Source organism: Amblyraja radiata, chromosome 5, assembly GCF_010909765.2.
Source record: "Amblyraja radiata isolate CabotCenter1 chromosome 5, sAmbRad1.1.pri, whole genome shotgun sequence".
NCBI classification, from domain to species: Eukaryota; Metazoa; Chordata; class Chondrichthyes; order Rajiformes; family Rajidae; genus Amblyraja; species Amblyraja radiata.
Genome location: NC_045960.1, coordinates 15,869,421 through 15,886,539, shown reverse-complemented (window position 1 = coordinate 15,886,539; position 17,119 = coordinate 15,869,421). Strand labels below are relative to the sequence as shown.

Here is a 17,119-nt window from a genome sequence, read left to right as displayed (position 1 = left end):
CCCCACTGCCTGGACCCTCACCCCCACCTCCTGCACCCCCACTGCCTGGACCCTCACCCCCACCTCCTGGACCCCCACCCCCACCTCCTGGACCCCCACTGCCTGGACCCTCACCTCCACCTCCTGGACCCCCACTGCCTGGACCCTCACCCCCACCTCCTGGACCCCCACACCACCTCCTGGACCCCCCACTGCCTGGACCCTCACCCCCACCTCCTGGACCCCCACCTCCTGGACCCCCACCCCCACCCTCCTGGACCCCCACTGCCTGGACCCTCACCCCCACCTCCTGGACCCCCCACCTCCTGGACCCCCACCTGCTGGACCCCCACCCCCACCTCCTGGACCCCCACCCCCTGGACCCCCACTGCCTGGACCCCCACCCCCACCTCCTGGACCCCCACTGCCTGGACCCTCACCCCCACCTCCTGGACCCCCACCCCCACCTGCTGGACCCCCACCCCCACCTGCTGGACCCTCACCCCCACCTCCTGGACCCCCACTGCCTGGACCCTCACCCCCACCTGCTGGACCCCCACCTCCTGGACCCCCACCCCCACCTGCTGGACCCCCACTGCCTGGACCCTCACCTCCACCTCCTGGACCCCCACTGCCTGGACCCCCACCCCCACCTCCTGGACCCCCACCCCCACCTGCTGGACCCCCACTGCCTGGACCCTCATCCCCACCTGCTGGACCCCCACTGCCTGGACCCTCACCCCCACCTGCTGGACCCCCACTGCCTGGACCCTCATCCCCACCTGCTGGACCCCCACTGCCTGGACCCTCACCCCCACCTCCTGGACCCTCACCTTCACCCATGACTTATAGGGCACAGCATTGTTAGCGGGCACCGTGGACTACCAGACCCCTGTCTGATCCCCAAACCTCCACCCCCTGGACCCCCATCTCTGCCCGCGACCTCTGTGGGTAAAGCAATGTAAGTTGGGATCTCCGACGGCCAGACCCCCTCTCCCTGCCCCCACCTCCACCCGCGACCTGTGGGTGTATAGCAGTACAGCCGGGACCTTCGACCCCGGACCCCTGCCCACTCCGGGGCCTTGCTCAGCGAGACCGCCATGTTGGTGTTGGCCATGGGCGGGGGGTTGCCTCCGTGTGAGGGTTCTCACCGTTTGTCCAGTGCCTCGGCCCGCGGGTCGGTGGTGGAAAGCCGGTCGGACTCGGGGCTGTTGACGCGACGGTACCGCAGGGGGGTCTGCCCGGGCTCAGCGGCCCCCCGCAGCGGGGAGCCAGGGCACACCGGCCGGCTGGGCTCCTCCTCCAGCACACACTGGGCCTGCAGACACAGCAGCACAAGGTCAGGCTCAATGCCGGCTCCATCACCCTCCGTTGCCCCCTTCCCTGCCCGCGCCCCCTCCATAGCCATCCTCTCCCCTCCCCCTTCCCTCCCGCGCCCCCTCCTCTCCATCACCCTCCCCTGCCCGCGCCCCCTCCAGAGCCATCCTCTCCCCACCTCTCCCGCACCCCTTCCTCTCCATCTCCCTCCCTCCACTGCCTGCACCCCATCCTCTCCTTCGCCCTCCCCTCCTTCTCCCTGCACCCCCTCCTCTACATTGCCCTCCACCCTCCCCCCTTCGCACCCTCTCCCCTCCATCTCCCTCCCCTCCACTGCCTCCACCCCCTCCTCTCCATCCCCTCCCCCCTCCCATGCCCTGTGCGAGTGCCCCTCCTCTGGAGCCCTGACCTTGCTGACACTGATGCGCAGCTTGTTACGGTTGATGTCGATCTCGTCCCAGGCGTCGGTGTCGGGGCCTAGGTTGTGAGGGGCCCCCGACAGGTCTGTGGGCCGGCCGGTGATGATGACCGGAGCGTTCTCCTGGTCACTCAGGTGCTCATCCTGCAGCACCTCGTCTGTGTTCTCCCGCTGCACCTCGCCCGGCACCGGAGTCACGTTGATCACCCTGCAACGGCCCGAGAGTCAGCAGGACCCACACCCAGATCGGCCCTCCCCTCATCCACCCTGCCCCCCCAACCCTCACCCCAGAGCCGCCCATTGTCCGGTCCAGCCCGTCCACCACCCCACGCTGGACACTCACACCCTGTCTTCCCAGATTCATGCCTTGTTATCCTCTGGGCAGCTCACCCAACCTCCTGGTCTCTGCTCTCATGCTCACTGTGATACTCCCTGCCCTCCCCATTCCCCCACCCCCACCCCGCACCCGTGTCACACCGCACACCCCCCCCGGACTGACCCGAAAATGGCGGCGGTCTGCTTGGTGTGTAGCTGGGCCTGGGTGGGGGTGCTGGTGGACAGCAGCACCTCGGTGCCCCCTCTCTCCCAGTCGAAGGCCTCGTTCTCTGTGATGCAGCGATCCTTGCTGCTGTTCTCCAGCACCGACATGATCAGCTGCCCGGGGTTGAGTGGGAGGGGGAGAGGGTCAGCCTGTGTCAGTCAGCAGTCACGCCCTCGCCCGGGGCCAACCTTCCCACACTGCCACTGGCACCCAACCTTCACCACAACCCCCCTCAACGCCTCCCTTCACCCCCACCCCTGTCAACTCAACCCCTCCCCTCACCCTCAACACCACCCCCCTCAACCCCTTCACCACCCCCACCCCCCTCAACCCCTCCCCCTCTCCATCACCACAACCTCCCTCAACAGTCCCTCCCCTCACCCTCAACCCCTCCCCCAACCCCTCCTCTCACCCTCAACCCCTCCTCCACCCCCCTCCCCTCACCCCCACCGCCCTCCTCACCCCCTACCTGGTAATCGGGCTTGGTGAAATAGTCTAGGGTGGAGACGTGATCGAGGAAGAGGTGGAACTCGGAGGGCATGTGCTTCAGCAGCATCCGGTGCTCGTATTTCTCCTTAATCAGACCCACCTGCTCCTGCGGGCGGGAGACTGGGGTCAGGACTCTGAACCCTGACCTTCCCTTCCTCCATTTCCCCTCCCCCCCCCCCCTTCAACCCCAACCCCACCACCCCCTCCTGCGGGCGGGAGACTGGGGTCAGGACTCTGAACCCTGACCTTCTCTTCCTCCATTTCCCCTCCCCCCCCCCCTCTTCAACCCCAACCCCTCCACCCCCTCCTGTCGGCGGGAGACCGGGGTCAGCAGGGAGGGGACACGCACTCCGACCCCCGACCACTTCACCCGCTCCCGTCAGCGGGAGACCAGGGTCAGCAGGGAGGGGGACGCACTCTCCCCAGCCAGCTCCAGTTGACAGTAGACCGGGGGGGGGGGGGGGGGGGGGGGGGGAACACACACCCGAACCATCCCTCCCCTGACCCCTCCCACACCTGTTAGCAGGAGAAGGGGGGGGGGGGTGGTGCCACACCGCAAGTGCCGGGCAGGGGGTTTGGGGGTGACGTACCTTATCCTTGATCTTCCTCCAGGGCAGCTGGCCGACTGCGAACTCCACCAGCATGTAGAAGAGGGACCACAGGTCATCGTGCCGGCCCATCTCCTGCAGGGTCACCGCAGGGTCAGGAGGGTCAGAGCCTAGCCCGCTAGACCCCACCCGCCCACTGATGGACCACTGTTTTCCCCCCCCCCCCCCTCCTACAGGACCCCCAACCCGCCCGACCCCACGACACCTCATGGCAGCTCCCCATGCCACCCTTCCGCACCCGTTCCCATGCATACCCTCCCCTCCCGCTGCTGGGACCCCACCCCAGCCAGACTCACAGCACCTCCAAACCCCATCCACCACCCACCCCTCGCCACCTAACTCTCCAGCCCGCACCTCCTCCAGCCCAGCCTGACCTGGGGCGTGTACCTCTGTCCCCGGCCAACTGACCCCTTGACCACAGGCCCCTCTGACCCCGGGCCCCACTGCCCCTACCCGGTTTTTGTGAGCGTTGACAGATGCATAACGGACGGTCCCTCGGAAACCAGCGACGGCACGAGGCTGCAACACAGGGGGCAGGGTCAGTGTCAGCCCAGGGCACCACACCCTTCCCCATCCCACCATCCCTCCTGGGGACAACATCACACCCCACCCGAGACATTTCTGCCCCCAGTCCGCTGCCCCCTGTCCGCTGGGCATCGACCCCACCCCCCCTGCCCCAGGGACTGTAAACTCCAGAACTGTCAGGTCCCACCGTGCATTGGCACCTGTCCCCACCTGCCCCCCCCACCCTCCATGGAGCATCATCACCAATCAAACAGCCCCCCGACGAGGGATTGTCAACCCCGCGGGGGCCTGTTAGCGACCCCGGGCAGTCTAACCCCCCCCCCTCCCCCAGGAGAAATGCACCGTTCCCCTCCTGTAGCCCCTCCTCAGGACAGACCGCAACACATTGCCCCCCCCCCCCCCCCCCCCCCCCCCCCCCACCTACCTTGGACACAGTCAACACCCCGGGAGATAACGGAAACCAGTCACCCCCCCCCTCTCCCCGGAGCAGCCCCCCGGGACTCAGTCACACCCTCTCACTGTCCGTACACGGTGGTGGTAGGTAGGGGAGGGATAAATTATAAATGAAACAAAGGCACAGGGACCTCCGACTGCAGCCTCCCCTGCCCCCAATCTCCACACCTTCATCCCAGTTCCAGTCACCGCCTTGGCGCTACTGAACCTTCACCTCTGACCAGCTCTCTACGAGACCCCAACCCTGCACATCTCCCACCACCCCACTGAACCCTGATCCCCTGCCACAGGCAACCTGTCATGTCCCTAGCAACCAACAACCTGCCCTGCCCCTAGCAACCAACAACCGGCCCTGCCCCCAGTAACCGGCCCTGCCCCTAGCAACCTGCCCTGACCCCAGCAATCGGCCCTGAACCCTAGACAATAAGACAATAGACAATAGGTGCAGGAGTAGGCCATTCGGCCCTTTGAGCCAGCATCACCATTCAATGTGATCATGGCTGATCATCCCTAATCAGTACCCCGTTCCGGCCTTCTCCCTATATCCCCTGACTCCGCTATCTTTAAGAGCCCTATTTAGCTCTCTCTTGAAGGTATCCAGAGAACCGGCCTCACCGCCCTCTGAGGCAGAGAATTCCACAGACTCACAACTCTCTGTGAGAAAAAGTGTTTCCTCGTCTCCATTCTAAATGGCTTACCCCCAATTCATAAACTGTGGCCCCTGGTTCTGGACTCCCCCAACATCAGGAACATGTTTCTGCCTCTAGCGTGTCCAAACCCGTAACAATCTTATATGTTTCAATAAGATACCCTCTCATCCTTCTAAACTCCAGAGTGTACAAGCCCAGCCGCTCCATACTCTCAGCATATGACACTCCCGCCATCCCGGGAATTAACCTTCTAAACCTAAGCTGCATTCCCTCAATAGCAAGAATGTCCTTCCTCAAATTAGGGGACCAAAACTGCACACAATACTCCAGGTGTGGTCTCACTAGGGCCCTGTATAACTGCAGAAGGACCTCTTTGCTCCCATACTCGACTCCTCTTGTTATAAAGGCCAACATGCCATTCGCTTTCTTCACTGCCTGCTGTACCTGCATGCTTACTTTCATAGACTAATGAACCCCCAGATCACATTGTACTTCCCCTTTTCCCAACTTGACGCCATTTAGATAGTAATTTGCCTTCCTGTTTTTGATACCAAAGTGGATAACCTCACATTTATCCACATTAAACTTCATCTGCCATGCATCTGCCCACTCCCCCAACCTGTCCAAGTCAACCTGCATTCTCATCGCATTCTCCTCACAATTCACACTGCCACCCAGCTTTGTGTCATCTGTAAATTTGCTAATGTGACTTTGAATCCCTTCATCCAAATCATTGATGTATATTGTAAATAGCTGCGGTCCCAGCATCGAGCCTTGCGGTACCCCACTAGTCACTGCCTGCATTCTGAAAGGGACCCATTAATCCCTACTCTTTGTTTCCTGTCTGCCAACCAATTTTCTATCCATGTCAGCACTCTACCCCCAATACCATGTGCCCTAATTTTGCCCACTAATCTCCTATGTGGGACCTTATCAAATGCTTTCTGAAAGTCCAGGTACACTACATCAACTGGCTCTCCCCTGTCCATTTTCCTAGTCACATCCTCAAAAAATGCCAGAAAATTATTCAAGCATGATTTCCCCTTCGGATATCCATGATGACTCGGACAGATCCTGTTACTGCTATCCAAATGCGCGGCTATTTCATCTTTTATAATTGACTCCAGCATCTTCCCTATCACCGATGTCAGGCTAACTGGTCTATAATTCCCTGTTCCCTGTCTCTCTCTCGCCTTTCTTAAAATGTGGGATAACATTAGCTACCCTCCAATCCACAGGAACTGATCCTGAGTCCATAGAACATTGGAAAATTATTACCAATGCATCCACAATTTCTAGAGCCACTTCCTTAAGTACCCTGGGATGCAGACCATCAGGCCCTGGGGATTTATCAGCCTTCAGTCCCATCAGTCTACCCAACACAATTTCCTGCCTAATGTGGGTCTCCTTCAGTTCCTCCATCACCCCATATCCTCTGGCTACTACTCTATCAGGAAGATTGTTTGTGTCCTCCTTAGTGAAGACGGATCCAAAGTACCTGTTCAACTCATCTGACATTTCCTTGCTCCCCATAATAAATTCACCTTTTTCTGACTTCAAGGGTCCGACTTTGGTCTTAACTATATATTTTTTGGCAACCGGCCCTGCCCCCAGCCCTGACCCCTAGCAACCAACAACCTACCGTGCCCCTAACAACCGGCCCTGACCCCTAGCAACCAACAACCTGCCGTGCCCCTAGCAACCGGCCCTGACCCCAACAACCGGCCGTGACCCCTAGCAACCAGCCCTGCCCCTAGCAACTGGCCCTGCCCTTAGCAACCGGCCTTGCCCCTAGCAACCGGCCTTGCCCCTAGCAACCTGCCCTGCTCCTAGCAACTGGCCCTACCCCTAGCAACCAACAACCTGCACTACCCCAAGCAACCGGCACTGCCCCTAGCAACCGGCACTGCCCCTAGCAACCGGCCCTGCCCTTAGCAACCAACAACCGGCCCCTCGGCAACCAGCAACTGATCCTGCCCCTAGCAACCACCCTCCCTTGCCTATCATGTGCCCAAGCCTGAGAACCAGCCCAGCTCCCACCTACCTGTAACCCGCCTACTGCTCCTCCTCTGCTTGCTGCCTTCACCCGAAAACCACCGCCACCCCCACCCCCCGACCCAGTCAGTTTCCCACCTGTGCCCCAACTATGATACACAGTGGCCTGCCTACCTCTCTGACTTGCCTCTACCTCTCTACAGCCTTCCTCTACCTCTCTACATGACTCACCTGAATCCTGACCACCCCCGCCACGTTCCAGCCGCATTCTCCTGCAGGGTCGCCTGTCCCTCTGTTCCACCAGCATCCCCCTACACATTCGCCTGTATCCCGACTGTCCTTGCGCTGCCGCCCTCTAGCATTTCCCTGTGCGTTAGCCTGTATCCAGGTGCAGCCTGGCCTCTCGCCTGTATTCTGACTGCAGCATCTCTCTGGCCATGACACAGGCCTGTACGTTGCCTGCTCTGCCCCCACGCCGCTGTGCTCTGCCTGTTGTCTGACTGTAGCCTGCACGGTGTGCAGCACAGGTGAGGTTACCTGAAGTGCTGAGGCTGCCTCTGGGTCTGTAAGAGGTCCCCGTCTAGTAAAACATAGTGAAAGAACTGAAATTCAGTGCGAGGCTGCTGGACACTCAGAGCTGACTGCACAACCCTGGACACATGCAGGGAATGGGGCATCAAACTAAGGCTTCAGGGAGATAAGCATGAGTAATCCAAAAGAAACTGTAAAACAAAAGGAGAAACAAAACTGAACAAGCAGCAAAATCAATGAGGGTTCAGTGGAGAGGAGCAATGTGGGACACATACAGTGACCCACTACACACATGTACACACAAACATAGACCCACCACACACACACACTGCCCCCTACACACACAGACCCACCCGCACACACACCACAGACACACAGACCAACACTGACGCCTGACACAGATACAAATACACTGAGCCCTCACACAGATACACACACACACACACACAGGAACAGCTACTGTTCTACAACCATCAAGCTCATGAACCAACCTTCACACCCTCATCCCATCTTGGCACCCGAACACCTCATGCACTACCATGTATAGATGTCTGTATAATCTTTTGTATAGTTGACTTTTTGCGTGTTGTCTATGTGCCTGTGATGCAGCGGCAAGCAAGGTTGTCATTGTACCTGTACCTCACCTTGCCTGTGCATCTTGTGCAGGTTGAGCAGGTTGGGTCTCTATTCCTTGGAGCGCAGGAGGATGAGGGGCGATCTTAGGGAGGTGTGCAAAATCATGAGAGGAATAGATCAGGTAGAGGCACAGAGTCTCTTGCCCAGAGCAGGGGAATGGAGAACTAGAGGACACAGGTTTAAGGTGAGGGGGGAAATAATTAATGGGACCCTGAGGGGTAACGTGGCCAGGTGGTTTAACGGGTCAGGACTCTTCTCCAGCACGTTGTGGAGCAGGGAGCTGGCCACTGCTGACCCAGTGAGGCAGGGTTATCCAATAACCTTGTAGTCAAGTACCTCCAGTAACAGCGGGCAGCACACAATGTATCTGACAGTCAGTGTGTGGCAACAATAGACTCAAACTCAATGTGCAGTGTGATGGCGAGACAGAGCTGGCTGAAGTCAGCAGGTGAAGGGATGGGTCAGAGCAGCAGCAGGGGGGAGAGAGCAGCCCCACTGGGTGCATTGCATATTACATCAAGCAAGGGATATGTGTGTGTGTGTGTGTGTGTGTGTGTGTGTGTGTGTGTGTGTGTGTGTGTGTGTGTGTGTGTGTGTGTGTGCGTGCGTGAGCGTGTGCGTGCGTGTGTGGCAAGGTGCCCGGTGGTGAGGTGGTCACTCATTCCCCGTACCGACGACAATGTCTCTGTTCCAATCCCTGCCCACTGTCACTCTCCCACTACCTAAACACTGACCCTCACTGAGGTCCCACACACACACACTGACCCTCACTGGGGTCACACACACACACACTGACTCTCACTGGGGTCACACACACACACAGACCCTCACTGGGGTCACACACACACACTGACTCTCACTGGGGTCACACACACACACAGACCCTCACTGAGGTCACACACACACACACAGACCCTCACTGAGGTCACACACACACACACAGACCCTCACTGGGTTCACACACACACACTGACCCTCACTGGGGTCACACACACACACACACTGACCCTCACTGGGGTCACACACACACACACTGACCCTCACTGGGGTCACACACACACACACTGACCCTCACTGGGGTCACACACACACACACACTGACCCTCACTGGGGTCACACACACTGACCCTCACTGGGGTCACACACACACACACACACACACTGACCCTCACTGAGGTCACACACACACTGACCCTCACTGGGGTCACACACACACACACACTGACCCTCACTGGGGTCACACACACACACACACTGACCCTCACTGGGGTCACACACACACTGACCCTCACTGGGGTCACACACACACTGACCCTCACTGGGGTCACACACACACACACACTGACCCTCACTGGGGTCACACACACACACACTGACCCTCACTGGGGTCACACACACACTGACCCTCACTGGGGTCACACACACACACACACTGACCCTCACTGGGGTCACACACACACACACACACACACTGACCCTCACTGGGGTCACACACACACACTGACCCTCACTGGGGTCACACACACACACACTGACCCTCACTGGGGTCACACACACACACACACTGACCCTCACTGGGGTCACACACACACACACACTGACCCTCACTGGGGTCACACACACACACTGACCCTCACTGGGGTCACACACACACACACTGACCCTCACTGGGGTCACACACACACACACTGACCCTCACTGGGGTCACACACACACACACTGACCCTCACTGGGGTCACACACACACACACACTGACCCTCACTGGGGTCACACACACTGACCCTCACTGGGGTCACTCACACACACACTGACCCTCACTGGGGTCACACACACTGACCCTCACTGGGTCACACACACACACACTGACCCTCACTGGGGTCCCACACACACTGTCTGGCTGACTCACCGGCCTGACCTCTCCGTTGGTGTTGGTGTACTGACGAGCAAGGCCAAAGTCCAGCATGTAGCACTTGCGGAAGGTGGAGGGGAGGCGTCCCATCGCAAAGTTGGACTGCAGGATTGGGGGGGGGGGGGGGGGGGGGAAGAGTTAGCCTGCCAGTCAATGCTCCCCACACCCCCCGGTGCACGGGGATTGAGCCCTGCTACTGCACCCAGGTAATACCCAGTCCCACACCGTAGTAACAATGAAGGCCACCATTCAGCCCCTCCATGCTGTGCTGCCTGCTTGACCAATTCATCCCTTCCATTGCCCACAAAGGCAGAGTCATGCAGCAAAGAAACAGGCCCTTCGGCCCAACCTGGCCATGCCGACCATTGTGTCTTCCCGAGCCAATCCTACTTGCCTGCGATTGGCTTGTATTCCTGTAAACCTTTTTACCTGTCCAAATGTCGTTTAAATGCTGTATTAGTTCCGGCCTCAACCACCTCCACTGGCAGCTCGATCCACATACCCACCACCCTCTGTGTGGAATAGTTGCCTCTCCGGTTTCTATTACATGTTTCCCCTCTCACCTTAAACCTCTGTCCTCTGGTTCTTGATTCCCCTACCCTGGGTAAAAGGCCATCACCCACCACCCCATCTCTGCCATCGTGATTTCACAGACAACTCTCAGGTCTCCCCTCAACCTCCAAAGTTCCAGGGAAAAGTATCCAAGTCTGTCCAACCTCCCCCTGTAGTTAATACTCCATAATCCAGGCATCGTTCCGCACCCTCTCCAAAGCCACCACATCCTTCCTGCAACAGGGCAACCAGAAATGCACACAATACTCCAAATGCAGCCTGACCAAAATCCTACAGAGCTGCATCATGGCTTTCTCACCCTTATACTCACTGCCCCGACCACTGAAGGCAAGTACACCTTCTTCACCGCTCCATCTACTTGTGTCGCCACGGTCAGGGAGCTGTGCACTTGGACCCCAAGATCCCTCTGTACATCAGTGCTGTTAAGAGTCATGCCACTATTTGTACATTTTCCTCTTACATTTGACCTCCCAAAGTGAAACATCACACACATGCTTGGATTAAATTCCCATCTGCCATTTCTCTGCCCATTTCTGTAGCTGATCCATATCTCACAGTTGGCAACGGGATAATCCACAGATGGACTAGAGGGAGGTAGATAGTTAGATAGATTGCAAACAATAGAGGCCCAAGTACAGACCCCTGGTCACCTCCAGCCTGAGTGGAGGCCTCAACCTCCCTCTGCCCCCCCACAACTCTTGCTGCCCCCACCCACTCCTGCTGACCCCAACTCCACCTCCCTCCGCGCCTCCCCACCTCCACCTCCCTCCGCCCCCCCCTCCCCCTCCCCCTCTCCCCCTCTGGGCCTCCCCAACTCCACCTCCCTCTGCCTCCCTCTCCTTCCACACCCTCCCACAACCTCCCCCTGCCCATCCTCCACCTCCCATTCCCTCCCTCTGCCCCCCTCCCCTTCATCCCCCTCCCCACTCACGGGCTTGATGTCTCGGTGCAGGAAGCCGACGGAGTGGATGGCCTCGATGGACTGCAGGATCTGCTTGCCCAACCGCAGGGTGGTGCTCATGGTGAAGGTGCCGCGCGGCTGGCTGCGCCGCAGGTCCGCCAGGTTACGGCCCTACGGGTTGGGGCACGGGCAGGGTCAGGTACGGACCCGCCACCTGTCCACCTTCCCCCTGCACCTCCTCTCCCTCCCTCTACCCTGCAATCCCCTACCCTCTCCCCCTCCCCCCCACAACCTCTCCACCCCCCCATCCCCGACTGCTCCCCATCATCCACCGGCACCACCCAGCCCACCACTGCACACCCCCCTACCCTCCTCCTGCACCCCCCCACCCTACCAGATACCATCCCGTCATCAGATGCTATCCCCTGCCCTGACCGCTCACCCTTCCCCGACACAGCCCCACCTTGCACCCCCTACCCACCTTCTACACCCAGCACCCTCACAAGGCAACCAGCACTGTGCCCTCACCGATACACTCCCCCAGCAGCCCTTTCCCTCCCCCTATTCTCCCCCTGCGCACCTTGCCCGGGGGACCTACACCCTCCCCATGCACCCCTCTCGCCAGTCAGTTGTGGGAGGGGGGGAAGCACTGGGGCAGGGGGTGGCATGTTGGGGGTGGGAGGGGCAGTCCAGCTCCAAATGGAGGCAACGACCCTGTGGAGGAGGGAGTGACCAGGTGAGGGGGTTGGGGCGGGGGATGGGGAGGGGGATCATTACCTGGAGCTGCATCACCACGTAGTTAAACTTCTCGTTGCGGCCGCAGCCGATGAAGCGGCAGACGTGGTCCTTACCTGCAGGTCAACACAGCACAGCAATGGTCACCGATAACACGGCACACACCAGGGGGACACAGCACACACCAGGGGGACACAGCACACACCGGGGGAAGATGAGGACGGGGGGGGGGAAGGTATGGTGGGAGGACAGGGGCAGGGAGTGGATGGGAGGGGAGGGTGGGGACAGGAGGGGAGGGTGGGGACAGGAGGGGAGGGTGGGGACAGGAGCAGAGGGTGGGGACAGGAGCAGAGGGTGGGGACAGGAGGGGAGGGTGGGGACAGGAGGAGAGGGTGGGGACAGGAGGGGAGGGTGGTGACATGGACGGTGGGAATATGGGGCAGCTTGAGGGACGGGGAGAGGGTGGGTCGGGGGGAGCATGGGGATGGGTGGAGCATGGGGAAGGGGGGGAGACACAGCGGTGACTTACCCTGCAGCTTCTTCAGCACGGCCACCTCCATCTTCAGCACCTGCTTGGGCTGCTGTGCCGACTCCACCTTCAGCGCCACGTTCTCCCGCAGCAGCAGGTCCGTCGCCTCGTAAATCTCCCCAAACCCCCCTCCGCCGATCTTCTTCAGCTGGGGAGGGGCACACATCACACAGCCGCTCAGAGGGGCACCCACAGGCCGGGGGGGGGGGGGGGGTGGGGCAGGGAGGTGCCCTTGTGTGGGAGGATGGGTCCAGGATGGCAACGTACAGTGGGTGGGCAGGCGACAGACAGTGGAGAATGGCTGCAGATGTACAGGCAGTGGTGGCCAGCGGGGCATACAGGTGGAGGCAGTCACCGTGGGGGGGGGGGGGGGGGGGGGGGTGGACAGGTTTGGAGTGCACAGGTAGAGGGGGGCGTACAATCAATAAATGACAGCAGGGTGTACAGGTGGTGGTGAATGAGTGGGATATACAGGCAGAGACAGGCGGTGGTGAACGATGGGCGGAGGCAGCTCTGGGGGGAGGACAGGCGGCGACGGATAGCTAGGTGTTTAGGTGGTGACGAACTGCAGGGTGAACATGCAGTGAACAAGTGGGGGTACAGGCGGAGACGGGCTCACGTACAGGCAGGACTGGATAGGGTGTACAGCCAGTGGTGAATAAGTGGGGTACAGGCGGAGGCGGGCACATCACAGGGGGAGATGGTCAGCAGAGTGTACAGGCGGCGGTAAACGAGTGGGGGGGTACAGGCGGAGGTGGGCATACAGGCAGTGATGGACAGCAGGGTGCACAGGCAGTGAAGGAGCAGTGGTACAGACGGGGACGGAGAGCAGGGTGTACAGGCAGTGAACGAGAAGCAGTACAGGCGGTGACGGACACGCGTTCAGGTGGGGACGGACAGCAGGGTGTACAGGCGGTGAAGGAGTAGCGGTGCAGGCGGGGACGGACACGAGTACAGGCAGTGAAGGAGCGGAGGTACAGGCGGGGACGGACACGAGTACAGGCGGTGAAGGAGCAGCGGTACAGGCGGGGGCGGACACGAGTACAGGCGGTGAAGGAGTGGAGGTACAGGCGGGGACGGACAGCAGGGTGTACAGGCGGTGAAGGAGCAGCGGTACAGGCGGGGGCAGACACGAGTACAGGCGGTGAAGGAGCCGGACGGTACAGGCCCCGGGGCGGACAAGAGTACAGGCGGTGACAGAGCAGAGGTACAGAGCGGGGCGCGGAACACACGAGTACAGGCGGTGAAGGAGCGGAAGGGTACTACAGGATCGTGGGCGGACACGAAGGTACAGTCGGTGAAGAAGCGGCGGGTTACAGGCGTGGGCGGACCCCGGTACAGGCGGTTTTTTTGGGGAAGGAGCAGCGGTTACAGGACGGGGGAGGACAGCTAACTCACCACCTTCCAGCGATCCTTCACCACGAAGGCCACCGGGAGGATGTCGACTTGCTCGCTCCCCCCGCTCATGTTGGCCTCTTCCTGTGCAGGAACTACTACGCACTGCATTGGGCCGCTAGCGAGGGCTCACTCATCGCCCATCCACACCGCTCCATTTACCTGGAGAGATGGATTCACCACGAGAGGTTGGCTGGGTCCCCTGGGAGGGGGGAGGGAAGGCAGCGATCGCTGGAGGGGCTCCAGTAGGTGGCGGAGGGACAGAGGTGGGGAGGCACACCTATCTATGTTAATACCTCAAAACCTTTCCTACTCATGTACCTGTCTTTTGAACGTTTGATCCTCCTCTGGTAGCTCCTTCCACATACCCAACACCCTGGTGTGAAAACGTTGCCCCTCAGGTTGCTATTAAATCTTTCCACTCTCACCTTAGATGATGTAAGCTTAGGGTGAGAGAGGAGAGATTTATGATTTCACCTTAAACCTATATCCTGTGGTTCGTGATTCTCCTATCAAAGGTAAAAGACTGTGCATTCATCCTAGCTATCCCCTCATGGTTTTATACATCTGTGTAGGATCACCCCTCAGAACAACCCCCCGCCTGTCCAGCCCCTCCCTGTAACCCCAGCCCCCACTCCTGGTGAGTCTCTCCTGCCCTCTCTCTGTCCCCGCCACATCCTTCCTGTAGCACGGTGACCACAACCACACACACACACACAACGCCCCAAGTGTGGTCTGTCCAGTGTTTAGTCCAGCTGTTGTACTCAATATCCCTGCCTCTGTAGGCAGCAACGCAGACCCTCCCCTACCAGTGCCTCCATTCTGAGGGAGTGAGGGGCTTTACCCCAGGGTCTCTCTGTACATCAACCCTCCTGCCTCCCGGCTCTCTAATGGACTTGTCCACTCCAGAGTAGATGACCCAACGTGTACCACTCACACCTGTCTAGACTAAACTCTATCCATCTGCCCAACTTTCCAGCCAATCTATGTCCCTGTATCCTGGACACCACCCTCACTGTCCATAGCCCCACCAACCCGGCATCTTATTATATACCTTATTAATATACACAATGACTAGAGATCCTTGCACCAACCATCACGATTCACCAGTAGTGGCCGACTCAAGAGACACACCCTGTGACACACACCGTCACACACTCACCCTGTCACACACACCGTCACAGACTGAGACACACACTGTGACTACACACCGTCACAGACTGAGAGACACACATCATCATAGACTGAGACACACCCTGTAACACACACCGTCAGACACACACCATCACTCACTGCGACACACACCCTCAGACAGACACACCCTGTGACACACACCATCAGACTCACTGCGACACACCGTCAGACACACACTGTGACACACACCATCAGACTCACCGCGACACACACCATCAGACTCACCGCGACACACACCCTCAGACAGACACACCCTGTGACACTCACCATCACAGACTGAGACACACCCTGTGGCACAGGTTGTCACAGTGTCAAAGACACACACTGTTAGACACAGAGACACAGCCTGTGACGCACCACCAGGGATTTGGGTCAAACGTGGGCACATGTGACTTGCTTAGATGGGGCATCTTGTTGGCCCTAACCGAGTTGGGCTGGAGGACTCTATGACTCTGTACAAGGGCATTCTGCTTCCTGTGAGCGTCAGTGAGTTTCAATCCCACGCCATTTAAAACTGCATCATCCTCTCAGTCCACACAAAGCCTCCGCTTCCCATGCTGTTTACAAGCTGCTGCGTCCTCATCCATCTGCACCCACTGAAACTTCCTGCACCCTGGCCCTTCACTCCATCACTGTCCATGCTGGCCCAGGCGCGTGAATGTACAAGGTTAACATGCCACTTAAAGATTAGCATTTCTGGCCCTTTTTGATCACATAACGGACAGGAAGCAGAGGGAGGGTGGCAGAGGGAATGTAGGCCTGTTTAGATTAGTTTAGAAATACAGCAAGGAAACAGGCCCTTCAGCACACCGAATCTGCGCTGACCAGTGGTCCTCGTACATGATCACCGTCCTATACACTAGGGACAATTTTTTTTTTTTTACTGAAGCCCATTACCCTACAAACCTGTACGTCTTTGGAGTGTGGGAGGAAGACTGTAGCACCCGGAGAAAACCCACGCTGTCACAGGGAGAACGTACAAACTCTGTACAGACAGCACCCGTAGTCAGGATTGAACCCGGGTCTGTGGCCCTGTAAGGCAGCAACTCTACCGCTTCACCACCGCACCACCTTGTTGTTTGTTAACACTGCAATGATGGGAATGAAGCGGACCCTGGAATCTCTCTGATGAACCGGCTGTGCAGCTGCACATGAATAATCCACGAGCCTGCCTCTGGGCAGCGTGAGACAAGGTAGTGTGGGCTTCCACTTTTACACTCTGTCCACTGCCACAACTGATCACCTTTTACTTCACTCGGGATATCAACCGTAAAATAATTTTGCCAAAAAAGTCTCAAAGAGGTTACAAAATCATGAGAGGAATAGATGGGAAAGACTACTTTTGCCCAGAGTAGGGGGGGGGGGGGGGGGGGGGGGGTGGTGTCGAGAACAAGAGGACATAGGTTTACAGTGATGGGGAAAGATTTAATGGGAACTTGAGGGGTAGCCTTTTTTTTTTTAACATGGGTGCATGGAACGAGCTGCCAGAGGAGGTAGTTGAGGCAGGTACTATGGCAATGTTTAAGAAACATTTAGACAGGTACATGGATAGGACAGGTTGAGAGGGATATGGGCCAAACGCAAGGAGGTAGGACTTGTGTAGCTGGAGCATGTTGGTCGGCGTGGGCAAGTTGGGCCGAAGGGCCTGTTTCCATGCTGTCCAGGTCATTTGCAGACGTTAGAACGGAGGAAAATGAGCAGCGGAGGTTTGAATCAGAGTGAGGGACGCTGCATCAGCCA

At 58.7% G+C, this 17,119-nt stretch overlaps 1 protein-coding gene across 1 annotated transcript in view; it reads right to left on the bottom strand.

Moving 5' to 3' along the window:
- Positions 1 to 843: 843 nt before the first annotated feature.
- ttbk1 (tau tubulin kinase 1) overlaps positions 844 to 17,119 on the bottom strand; it is a 28,520-nt gene continuing 12,244 nt past the window's right edge. The window contains exons 3-14 of the mRNA XM_033020493.1: positions 14,189 to 14,347; positions 12,791 to 12,938; positions 12,304 to 12,377; positions 11,557 to 11,697; positions 10,050 to 10,154; positions 3,806 to 3,871; positions 3,335 to 3,427; positions 2,725 to 2,850; positions 2,214 to 2,368; positions 1,706 to 1,922; positions 1,131 to 1,297; positions 844 to 922 (exon numbers count right to left, since the gene is read on the bottom strand). Coding sequence (XP_032876384.1) covers positions 844 to 922; positions 1,131 to 1,297; positions 1,706 to 1,922; positions 2,214 to 2,368; positions 2,725 to 2,850; positions 3,335 to 3,427; positions 3,806 to 3,871; positions 10,050 to 10,154; positions 11,557 to 11,697; positions 12,304 to 12,377; positions 12,791 to 12,938; positions 14,189 to 14,296 — 1,479 coding nt within the window. The 5' untranslated portion in view covers positions 14,297 to 14,347. The remainder of the gene's footprint in view (positions 923 to 1,130; positions 1,298 to 1,705; positions 1,923 to 2,213; positions 2,369 to 2,724; positions 2,851 to 3,334; positions 3,428 to 3,805; positions 3,872 to 10,049; positions 10,155 to 11,556; positions 11,698 to 12,303; positions 12,378 to 12,790; positions 12,939 to 14,188; positions 14,348 to 17,119) is intronic.